Source organism: Echinops telfairi, unplaced genomic scaffold, assembly GCF_000313985.2.
Source record: "Echinops telfairi isolate 266 unplaced genomic scaffold, ASM31398v2 ScPeMD7_29;HRSCAF=101, whole genome shotgun sequence".
Taxonomy (NCBI): Eukaryota; Metazoa; Chordata; class Mammalia; order Afrosoricida; family Tenrecidae; genus Echinops; species Echinops telfairi.
The window spans coordinates 9,414,998-9,426,819 of record NW_022103926.1 but is presented as its reverse complement, the minus strand read 5'-3'; the positions used below and the strand labels follow the sequence as shown (position 1 = coordinate 9,426,819).

The following is an 11,822-nucleotide window of genomic DNA, read 5'->3' as shown; positions in this document are numbered from 1 at the left end:
CTGAGGTGCCCTTTGCCCTGCACTCAGCTCCAGACAAACTTTTGGACCTGGCATAAGGTAACCCTGCTGCCTCCCCCACCCTGCCCCGCACTGCAGGATCCCACCAATCTGGACAAGTTCAATGTCTCCAACTTCTTTCACGTGAAGAATAACATGAAGGTGACGGACCCAGGTATGTGCGGAGTTGAGCTAGGCCACCTGTGGCTTCCCCGAGTGCGGTGCAGCTTCCTGTGCCGAGACGGCCCGCTGCCCTAGCAGGCCCCTGGAACCCAGGGAGGCCGGGCCTGTCCAGCAGCCCTTCTGAGCGGCCACAGCAATGAGTGTGGTGGGGGGGGGCAGTGTGGGGGTGAGTGTCTGGGGGGACACCTCCAGGGGGGAAGGGGAGTGAGCCTGTCGGAGGAGGGGAGGCAGGGGGGGAGGCAGGGTCCTAGCAGGTGGGCATGAAGTGATGCCCTCCGCCCAAGGCAGGCAGGCAGCCCTGTGCAGTGGGCACGGACCACGGCAGAAAGACCACCCGGGCCCGCCTTGAATGATAACCAAGGGAAGCCTCCTGTGCAAGGGCGAGCGCAGCACACGCAAACCCAGAGACCCGGCGGCATTCCCAGCCCCCGCCCGCCCACCTGCCCACCCGCACACAGGGGCGGGGGGCTCCTGTCCCCGTCCCCACTCACGCGCCTGGGAGAGGCTCTGGGGTTGCATCAGGGCCCGGGGCCAACTGCGCTGGTTTCCAGATGAGGAAAAGGCCAGGCAAGACCCGTCTTACTACCTGAAGAACACCAACACGGAGACCCGCGAGACCCTGCAGGAGCTCTACAAGGAGTTCAAGGGCGATGAGGTGCTGGCCGCCACCATGAAGGCCCCCGAGAAGAAGAAAGTGGACCAACTGAACGCCGTGAGCTGGGGGACCCTGCCCCAGGGAGGTGGGGGCCCTCTGGTGAGCCGGCTCTGGAGGCTGACGGGCTGGGCCTTTCTGGCAGGCCCACTACTCTACCGGGAAGGTCAGTGCCTCCTTCACGTCCACCGCCATGGCTCCTGAGACAACGCAAGAAGCAGGTAGTGCCTCCGGCTGGGCTGGGCTGTGGGTGGGACATGGGGACAGAGGCCAAGCACCCCCTCCCTCCTTGTCACTGGTTGTCCTGCTGACTGGCACCCCAAGGGGCTGGGGGGCCAGGCCTCCTTTGAACATGCCCAGGAGACGCTCTACCTGTCCTGTAGCTGCGGGACACCTGCCTTACTTGCGTGTGACCTGCTCACGGTAGCCGCCCAGCACCAAGGCTGCTCCTGGCCCCCACTCAAGTCCCCTTAAGTGCTTAAAGCCCCCTTTTAGCTGTCCCTCCATGCCCCTGTGGCCCCAGGCATGCCTCACACTGCCCCCTGGGAACCTGTGCAGGGTGCCCACCCCTGCTCTACCCAAGCCAAGCCCCCTCACAGGCTGGATACCAGCTGGCCCTGAGCATGTGCATCAGAGGCTGGAGTCCTGGCTGGGGGCGGGGCCGGCCGCTCAACCCCTCCGTTTGCAGCTGCCATCGATGAAGACGTGCTGCGATACCGGTTCGTGAAGAAGAAGGGCTACGTGCGCCTGCACACCAACAAGGGCTGCCTCAACCTGGAGCTGCACTGCGACCTGGTGAGGGGCGGCTTTGGGGCCAGATGGGGCTGAGCTGTGTGCTTGTGGGACGTTCCACCTGCCTGCCCCAGGGCAGCAGGCTGGCCTTTCCCCGGCCCCCCAGCTAGAAGTCCGGGCTTGTCTCACGGCCCTTTCTGGGCAGGTGGACACCCCAATGTGTATCCCTCAGCCACCACCCCCCAACTCACCGCCCCCACCCCACCCCCCGGGGCTGTCTTGCAGACGCCCAAAACCTGTGAGAACTTCATCAGGCTCTGCAAGAAGAACTACTACGACGGCACCATCTTCCACCGGTCCATCCGCAACTTCGTGGTGAGCAGAGCGCTCTGCAGGGCTGGGCAGTGTGCAGGGGAGAGAGGGCCCTGGCTTGCTCTTCACTGCCCCTCCCAGGGCCCTCAGGCCAGGCCTGGAGCTGTGCCGCCCGCTGGGAGGCGCCTTCACCAGGAACCCCTTGGCCGTGTGGGCCCGGTGGTGCTCTGGCTGGGTCAGACCAGGAGCTGGCGTACGTGCAGATGCCCTCAGGGGCGAGGGACCAACAGTGGGCACCCCTGAGGGATGGGGCCTGGTCAGTGGAAGGGGGCAGGACTGGTGGTGGGCAGTCCTGAGCAGCAGGCGGCTCGGCATAGGTGGGTGGGGTTTGCTCACGGGTGTTTGTTGCTCCTGCAGATCCAAGGAGGTGACCCCACCGGCACTGGCACGGGTACGTCGTGCGTCGCCCTGGCTCCTGGAAGAGGCTGGTCGCTCTGGGGCACGTGGGCAGGCGGGAGTATGTAGTACAGAGCTTGGCTTATGGCTCAGGTCGCTGGGGGGAGGACGGCGGGACCATTCGTCTGTCCCGTCCAGCTCCTCCAGCCTCAGTTCTTGAGCAGGGGCAGTTCTCTCTCACCCCCGTGGCACCTCCACGGGCCGGGGGCCAGGAATGCCTGAGGCAGCCCAGTGTCCAGCCCGGCCGCCATCTAAGCTGGCCACCAGCTGTGGGGGGGTCAGTGTGTTCCCAATGACAGAGGAGTCTGAGGGCCCGGGAGAGCCAGGGCCCCAGGCTGTGGGACTAACTTAAAAGGCCACTCCTGTGGGGTGACCACCACTGCCCAGGACACAGTGCCCCCCAGCAGGGGCCTTGAGAGAACCGACCAGGGTGGCTAGACCTAGGAACCAGGCCCCACTGCCCCCCACTGCTTTCCCCAGCCCACCTTAGCCTGTCAGCTGCTTGGGCCCTGTGTGAGCTAGGGACCCGTGGCTGGGACCTTAAGCCTGTGGCCCTCTCAGCACCCCCCTCAAGGTGTTCCCTAGTGAGGAGGCAGCAGGGTCCTGGCAGGGCCTGGGAGGTGACAGTGCACTGGGCCCACCTGCCCTGGTGTCCTCTGGGATGGAGTGCAGGGTCTGGAGCTGGGCTGGGCCCTGTATGTCTGTGCTCCACGGGGGGCCTGTCCTCCCCCTCAAGTTCCCTGGGGATAGGTGTCAGCTGTGAATTCTAGGGAACCAGTCTACCAGGAAGGTCACGTGTGTGGCTGCACCCGAGCCCTCCGCGAGGCTGCTGCGGCTATCAGCCCGGACGGGAGGTACCCCACGGAAGGTGCCCTAGAAAGGCTCAACAGTGGACACACTCTAGACAGACACGGAGGCAGACAAGCCCATGGTGGAAGGGGTGTGTTGAGGGCGACCAGCTGTCGTGGGCAGTGGAGGGCCAGACCCAGGGGGCCTGTGGCGGGGCTGCCTGAGACAGCCTTCCCAGGGGCCCCGCTCCGTGCTCTGCAACACCTGCCGTCACCGCCCCTTCCTCTGCAGGTGGAGAGTCGTTCTGGGGAAAGCCGTTCAGAGACGAGTTCCGGCCCAACCTGTCGCACACGGGGCGGGGCGTCCTCAGCATGGCCAACTCGGGGCCCAACAGCAACAAGTCTCAGTTGTGAGTGTGGTGCCGGCTTCCGGGCAGTGGGCCGGGCCGGGCAGGGGCCTCCTCAAGGCCTACAGCCTTGGAGCTCTGCCTAGGGGCAGTGGCACTCAGGAGCACACCCACAGAGATGCCCCTGGTGGTACCACATGCTGTGAGACCCGCTCACGAGAGTGGCCCTGCGTGGTGGCCATGCGGCCTTCCCAGTCAGAGTAGGCCTGTGCTCCCCGAAGCTTGCGTGGTGATGGTCCAGGAGTTGATTACCAGGCCTTTCTTCCTAGGTGTGTTGGGGCTTCCCACCTCTGGGTCGGCAGATGAGCACAGGCTGTTCAAAGCCTTACCCATTCCACCACCCAGCCCCCGCCCCTTCCACCGTGCCCCCCGGCCTTCCGAGGCTGTCGTCTCTATAGGGCCAGCGGGCCTCCTCTTCGTCCCAGCCAGTGCCTTCTAACCACTGACCTCTCAGCTGGCAGCCCCGCCCTTAACCCTGCACCACTGAGGCTCCACAGGAGACGGGCAGTGACTGCCAGGGAGGTTACAGGGCACTGCTGGCAGAAGGTGGCAGAGATGGTAGTGTGAAAGGGGCAGAGGCCACACGGAGCTGCCCACGATGGGAGGGGTGTGTGCAGGGGGTGGGCTGCCAGGAAGGGAAGAAGACTCGAGTGGATTCTTGGCGGACAAGGGTTTCCCGGGGAAAGATGGGTACTCAAAGGGGAACCGGCGTTCTCCGAGCTGTGGCTACCTGTCAGGAGGTTCAGTACACGTGGCCGGGTACACAGCAGGTACAAGAAAGCTCACCGCCTCAGGATTTTTAAAACTCTTTCCTTTCCACTTGTTCTCTTGTGTTTTGTTTTTGTGAGACTTCATAGATTTCTTTTTAGCCAGGTTCCAAATGCTACAATTTAATCAGTAATGACAAGGGGGCTTTGGAAAGTTCACGGAAAATGGAATGAAAAGAGAGTGGAATTTTTTTCATGAACTTTTCGAAGCCCCCTTACATGTGCTGTGTTTTCAGTATTATATGGTGAAATTGTAGTATAACTTAGTAAATATAAAAACTAAAATGTATCTAATAATTTGCATTTTTAGCTACTTGTAAGATCCTTTCTCCCAAAATATTTCTGTATTGCATACATGCATCATTTTTTAAATTACTCCTTGAAAAATCCTTATGCATAGCATTTACATGTGCACTAAGGGAGCCTTTCTTTTTCTTTTTAAAAATCATTTTATTGGGGGCGTGTACAGCTCTTAGCACAATCCACACATCCATCCATGTGTCGAGCACATTGGTACATTTGTTGCCATCATCATTCTCAAAACATTTGCTTTCTACTTGAGCCCCTAGCATCAGCTCCACATGTTCCTTCTCCCTCCCCGCTCCCCCCCATGAATCCTTGATAATTTATAAATTATTATTATTTTCTTGGAGATGGGTAGCCCGGTTTGCGCACTTCCCTTACAGACTGGCCCGTCTTTCCTCGTTGAATCTGGGCCTGCCCTTGACTCGCTCGAGGTACTCAGAGGGTGGGATCAGAAGTCTTCTCTGTAGTCCAGTCAGACACAGGTGAGGGACACCACCCCCTTCCCACACAGCTGCATGTCCTGACCCATTAGGACCCAGCCTGAGGTGAGCTGGGAGCGTCCTTCTGTACCCCTTGTGGCCACCTGTCTCGAGGGGCGGTTTCTAGGGAGCCAGGGTCACTGTCATTGAGTCACGGCAACCCTGCAGGACAGGGCAGAGCTGCCCCCATGAGTTTCCAAGACAGTCACCCTACCGGAGTAGAAAGCCCTGTCTTCTCCCAAGGAGCAGCCTATGGTTTCAAACTGCTGGCCTTGTGGCCCGCTGCCTATCACGTAGCCTCTGCACATGGAGCCGGTCTCCTGGATAAAGTTGCTCCTGTGGCATTTTATCCAGGTCCAGGTGGTGATTGCTCGTGGCAGCTAGCCAGCCATCGACGTCTCTCACAAGACCAATAGCTTTCATCCAAATTCCTCAGTTTTCTGGCCAGTGCACGAGTCCGGCCCCACACAGGGTCCCTGACCAGGTTGGCTCCCTGCAGCCCTTTAAGGAAGCACTGGTTGGGTCTGATTGTTTTTTTTTGTTTTATTTTGTTTTACGTTTTTATTGGCATTGAATCCAGATAGCATACAATTCAATCGTTCAAACACATCGAGAAGAATTGTACAGTCATGACCAAAATCAGTTTTAGAACATTTTGCCCCCCATGGTTAAATCACCTTTAAAATGAGTTGTGTAATCACAATCAGTTCTGATCCCTCCCCCTTCATTGTCTACCCTGAAATTCCCTTCCCCCTATCTACATCCCACCCCCCACCCCTACATTCCCTATAAACCTCTCCATCAGTTACTCTCTCTGTGCCTCCACTCCTCCTGTGCTTCACAAACTGGGAAACCCAATAGAAACAATAAAAAACAATCGAAATAAAGTGGTAAGGATAAAATAATAATGTGCAAAAAGAGACCATCCTCAATATTTACAAAGCCAGGGAAGAAGTACACACAAGAGATTCTTGCACCGAGAACTAATTCAGGTTGGGTCAACAGGGAGGTCAGCTGACCAAGTATCGATTTCCATCCAGCATAATCCAAATTACAGTGATCTCTGACTGTTAGTAAAGCTGTTCGAGACTCCTGTGGCTGGTGGGGGCTGGCCAGCGGCTTCATCTAACTAGTTACTCTGCAGATGGGCTTTGTCCTCTGTAGCCTTTTGAATTTTTTTTTGACTTCTTGAATATATAGCCTTCTATCAATTGGGTGTTCATAATGTTAGCTCTGATAACATTTCCCTTCGTCGTATGATTATTTGGGAGGGTGCTGGGCTTGCAGGGGCTGTGTCTGCTTGGCTGTAGGAATTTGGGCTCTTTCCTCTTCAATCTGTGGGATTGGGGCACCGGCTCCTCTTTCTCGGCAGGAGCTGGGCTCAGCATGTACTGGTTCCCAGCTGTAGTTTGTGGCTGTGCACTTGCATGTAGTGACCCATGGCCGGCATCTCCCTGTGGCCTGACCGTGGTTTCAGTCATCGTGAAGCTGACTCCACGTGGGAACTGAGTGGCCCGAGGCTGAGTCGCCTCTCTGGCCACGGCAGCTCTTGAGCCTCACGATGATTAGTCAGTCTTGGGAGGATTTCCCTGTCAAGATCCTTTCTCGTTGTCAGAGTTGGGCCCAGAGGCTTGGGCACCCAGAGCCCTGGATGACTTCCTTCAGGGCTGTTCTGGGCTTTCTCTTAGTGCACCAGGGCCTGGGGTCCATCCCCAGTCCCCTGTCCTGGGTAGGGGCCCAGCGCCCTGGCAGCCTGGGGCTCGCAAATGGGCTGTGGGCTGTGGGAGGACCAGACCTGCTAGACAGAGAGCTCACCGTCTCTCCTCCTCTTCCTTAGCTTCATCACCTTCCGCTCCTGCGCCTACCTGGACAAGAAGCACACCATTTTCGGGCGGTAAGAGCGGCTGTGAGGGCCACGAGCTCGTGGGGCCCCGTCCCCTGGGAGCTCCTGCTGGGCGGAGGCTGACTGGCCTCAAAACTCAGCCCCCAGCCCTGTTTGGCAGGTGGTTGCTGGTGGCCAGCCTCCCATCACTGGGCACGCAGGCTCTTGTCATAGCCACCCCTCTCTGCCCCTGCCGCCTGCCAATGGCCAGGCCACACTGTACTTGGGCTTCGTCCAAGTAAAAGTGGGCACACAGACTGAAGTCTCTACCTGTGGGCACATGGTTCTGATTTGGCTTCTCCTGCAGGGTTGTCGGGGGCTTCGACACCCTGACTGCCATGGAGAACGTGGAAAGTGACCCCAAAACTGACCGTCCCAAGGTATGTGCCTGGTTGGGGGGAGGGGAGCGGGCATGCCCTCCTGTTAGCACCTGGCTGCGGCCTTGGGCCAGGCCCGAGCCCCTGCCTGCTGTCCCCAGGAGGAGATCCGCATTGAGTCCAGCGTGGTGTTCGTGGACCCCTATGAGGAGGCCGACACTCAGGTGAGGGGGCGGAGCTACCCCGTGCTGGGGGTGGAATGGGCCTAGGCTTCCTCACGGGGGCTGGGCTGGGCTCCCCGCCCCGCCTGCCCTGGTACCTGGCCCACCCTCCTCCCCACAGATAGCAGAGGAGCGGAAGAAGACCCAGCTGAAAGAGGGGCCAGAGGAGCCCGTTGCAAAAAGCAGCCAGCCCCAGCAAGGGGCCCCAGGAGCCCAGACCTACCGCCAGGGGGTGGGCAAGTACATCAGTCCAGCAGCCACGTGAGTGAGGCTGGGGGCTGGTGGGGGCGCACGGACACACACAGTACCCACTGCCTCCAAGGGAGCCGGGGAGTGGGCACAGCAGTGGAGTCTGGTCCTCACAGGAAGCGGGCAGCCCAGGACGAGCCGTCCACCAGCACAGTCACCCCCACAGCCAAGAAGAGGCCCAGTCAGGGCTTCGGGGACTTCAGCTCCTGGTGACCCACCTGAAGGCCACGCTGCGCCTCGGAGAGAGCTCTGCCTGTGACCTGGACCCCTCCGCTATGAGCCCCCCCAGTTCCGTACCTGCCCCACGATCCTCAGCCCACGTGCCCCATCAGCACCAGCACCCTCAGTCCGTCATCCTCCATGCAGCCCTTCACTCCGGGACGGGACTGCCTCCTCACGTCCCTCCTTGTCTCTGCCAAGACTTTCGTTCTCTGCGTGGCCCCGCCGCGCACTCCTTTCTCAAACGTGTCCTGGCTCGCGTGCCTTTTCTTGCCCACCCTCCCCCCACCCAGCTCCTCTGCAGAGGGGTGCTCCAGGCCACACACCCCCGCCCACGTCAAGGACCACCTTCAGACGGACATTGGGATCATCTGCCCCTGACTGGTGACCGCACAAAGAAGACAGCCAGGCAAGGGCAGCGCTGGGGCACCAGGCGTGGGGCGAGAGGAGGGCAGCCTGACCCCATCTGGTGGCCACTGCCCTGCTTATGTCGCATGGTCCAGCAGCACTGAAGTAGGAGCTCAGTGCGTGTGCTGGGGCCCACCCAGGAGACCTGGCTTCTGTAGTCAGTACCATCTGGGAGGGAGGGCCCACGCCCATGGGCAGCTATTCCTGTCGTCCCAGGCCTGCAGAAATGGACATGGTCGCCCGAGCTCCACAGCCCTGCTCCAGAAGGCCTGGTGTAGGCCGCTCCTGCCCCACAGGGCTGGGGGCGCCAGGAGAGAGGCTCTGTGCCCCAGCCTTTGGTTCGTGACCCTGCGGCCCCAGCTCAAACAATTATTTTCTAAAGTGTCAGGCCACTTCAATTTGTTAAGTACTCGGTGAGCTCATTCAGCCAATTAAAGGGCTTTTGAGAAAATCCCTCCTTTTCTTTCTTTGCAACACCTGACAGCATCAAGAGTTAAGTGCTCGGATGTGGCATAGTGGTTAAGGGTTGGGCTGCCAGCCCCATGGCCAGCAGTTAGAAACCACCAGGTGCGCCTCCGGGGGAAGACGAGGTTATCTACTCCCGAACGAATGAGTCGCAGTCTCGGGAACTCACAGGACAGTTTCTACTCTGCCCTGTACTAGGAGTCAGCGCCCTTTAAATGACAATGAGTTTGAGATGTGCGGACAGTAACCCAAACCAAGTCATTTGTAAAAGTAACTAAGAAAGCTAAACACATACCGTCTGCTCTGCCAGCGTTACTGCTCATGAGGGTTCCGTCCAAGAGTGCAAGTCCATGCTTGCACGCGGAGACGTACCCTTGTGTCAGGCAGCTGTTACAGGGCCACGTGTCCCCTTTCTCATTCTCCAGCCCTTCCCCGAGGAATTGTGTGTGCGCTGACTGACGCCACATGCAAACAGCCTGAATTTGGGGAATTCCGTTTTGGGAACAAAAGGACACCTGAGAGCCGAGACCAGGGTTGTAGGGTAAGTGGGTGAGGTGCTCAGTGACAGCCCTCCCTGTCCTCAGAATGGAGGAATGAACAGTTGTGGGGGTGGGTGGGGTACGAGGAAGGCCACAGCATACTTTTGCTGCCTTTCCTCCGTGATCATCCTGTGTCCTTTGAGAAAACCTATCAAGCAAGATTCACCTCTTAAAAAGTGAGGGGGAGGAGTGACCAGGTGAGATGGAACTGGCACACCAGGGTGGGCAAGTGGTACCCTTTGTCCCCAGCAACAGGGCGGGCCACTCCAGTTCCTCCCCTTGGCCTGGCACCATGGCGGTGGCTGGACTCAAAGGACCAAAAGACGGGCTGTTTATAGTATTTAGGAAGAACTAGAAATATGGAAAGTAGCATGGCCTGTCAGAAGGACAAACATCTGTCTCAGGAGAAGTGCGACCGGAGTGCTCTCAGAGTCAGGGACGGCAGGCAAGACTCACATACTTGGGACGGGTTGTCAGGAGAAACCAGTCCCGGTAGAGGGACATCGTGCTTGGTAGCGGGCTGGAAAATGAGGAAGGCCCTCCGGGAAATGGATTGACACAGTGGCAGCAACAGTTGGCTCGAGCACGTGAGCAATTGTGAGGTTGGCACAGGACTGGCAGTGTTTGATTCTGTTGGGCGTCGGGTTGCCAGGTGGCAGGACGCTGGGCAGCTAACGACAGAAACACATACAGAGAATAGTGTCTTTTGACGTTGATGGAGGTAGTGATTATACAACACTGCTTGCTATGCGTGAACTATGGAGTGGTGTGATGTCTGGATTAGCTCCTAGTACATGAAGTTTGGGGGGAGATAAAAGATGTCTATGTACACAATCCTTTGCATTTTGCAGGTTTCAGGTAAGACACCCCCCCAAAAAAAAAAAACAAAAAAAACAACCCTGCCCTTTGCATGGTTTGAATCATCACAGACTCATCGGTCATTTAGGCCCATAGACATGAAGTCACGGCTTCAAAGTCACACCCATTTCCTTAGCGAGGAAGCAGTGTGTTAATGGTCACAGCCCCCCACCTGAAGCCTCAAACCTGACTCTCCTCCCATCAAGTGGCCCACGGAGGATACACGCTTGGAACCAGTGATTTAATACAACCTCCCTGCCCTGCAGGGGACATTGGCTAGAAGGAAGGCTCTCTGCTGCCTCCCCAGGCAGATCACCATCCAGGTTTGCTTTGAATGCCTCCGCTGACGGGGAACTCACTCCTCTTCAATCACCTATCTTGCTGAGCAGCTGTCATTGACTTCGTTCCTGAATGGAAACCCAGGGGAGACTTCCTGGTTTTAGATTTCTTCCTTGTCCCTATGGAATGACACCTGTGTCAAAAACCCAAAAAACAATCTGAGCTGATCTCGGCCTTGAACGGAGCCAGCAGATCCCCTCAGGTGCCACTGTTTAAGAGCAGTGAGTTCTTTAGAAGGTACCCTGAGGTGACGGGGATGAGGGAATTACTGAGAAAGCAGGCTTCCAGGCATGTACTGCTCACTGAGGTGTGTTTAGACGCCTTTGGCCCGGACCTAGGCACAGATGAAGTAGAACCCTAGGACCATTGCTTTTTGACCTGCCCTCCAATTTGTAAGCCTTGGTGCCACCTCCCAAGGTGTCTTAAGGGGGAATATTTAAGGTAGCTGGAATAAAAACGACTGGGTGCTGCTAGTCACTGGAACTTTCAGAGCCAGCGCAGACTCTTCCAGCACCTCAGGTTGTAGTCAGTGGGCAGTCCCTGTGCGAAGTCACCGGTCATTTGCAGGAGACCCACACAAAAGTGGTGTTTGTTGGGATTTACTACGCAAAAATACAAAATAAGGAATTCACGCCCCTGGTCAAAGACACCCAAAACCAAAGCGCTGAAGGAGAGGCACACACACACCCAGAACATATATAAAAACTTTAAATACAAAGTTCAGTATATACAAGAGTTCCTCCAGAGGTTGGGAACCCGAGCACCCCCCAGCCCCATCCCATATGACCCCTGCTGTGCTCCCCCAGGCCAGCCTGGAACCCAGTGAAAGGCCAGCTTGCCTTAAGGACACAGGGGACATGGGGGGTCAGCGCAAGAGGAAGACCCTCGATGGACCTGGATGGAGGGACCCCGTGGCTGTGTAACAGTTCTGAGGGTGGTGTGGGATCAGGCCGTGTTGGTTCTGTGGCTCACTAGGTCGCTGAGTCAGATCCGGCTTAACCACGTGCACACCGCACAATGGCACCGAGCCAGTCTTCACGCACAGAGGTCCGATTCCCAAATCCGGCTTAACCACATGCACACCGCACAACAGCTAGTCTTCACGCAGAGGTGCGATTCCCAAAAGCAGTTCGGATGAAGGTGCTCCCGTAGGGCGCCACAGACGGGTCACCTGCCTCAGATCCCAGCAGGGCAGCGATTGCCGCTGGGGGTAGGGGGCGTTGCAGGTGGCGGACCCACAGGGGCA

At 57.9% G+C, this 11,822-nt stretch overlaps 1 protein-coding gene across 1 annotated transcript in view; it reads left to right on the top strand.

Moving 5' to 3' along the window:
• PPIL2 (peptidylprolyl isomerase like 2) overlaps positions 1-8,826 on the top strand; it is a 19,910-nt gene extending 11,084 nt beyond the window's left edge. Inside the window, exons 9-20 of the mRNA XM_004716331.2 lie at positions 97-172; positions 732-892; positions 978-1,053; positions 1,521-1,627; positions 1,850-1,939; positions 2,294-2,327; positions 3,413-3,530; positions 6,917-6,973; positions 7,269-7,341; positions 7,440-7,502; positions 7,621-7,760; positions 7,865-8,826. Of these exons, the coding sequence (XP_004716388.1) occupies positions 97-172; positions 732-892; positions 978-1,053; positions 1,521-1,627; positions 1,850-1,939; positions 2,294-2,327; positions 3,413-3,530; positions 6,917-6,973; positions 7,269-7,341; positions 7,440-7,502; positions 7,621-7,760; positions 7,865-7,961 (1,092 nt within the window). The 3' untranslated portion in view covers positions 7,962-8,826. The remainder of the gene's footprint in view (positions 1-96; positions 173-731; positions 893-977; positions 1,054-1,520; positions 1,628-1,849; positions 1,940-2,293; positions 2,328-3,412; positions 3,531-6,916; positions 6,974-7,268; positions 7,342-7,439; positions 7,503-7,620; positions 7,761-7,864) is intronic.
• The last annotated feature ends 2,996 nt before the right edge of the window (positions 8,827-11,822 follow it).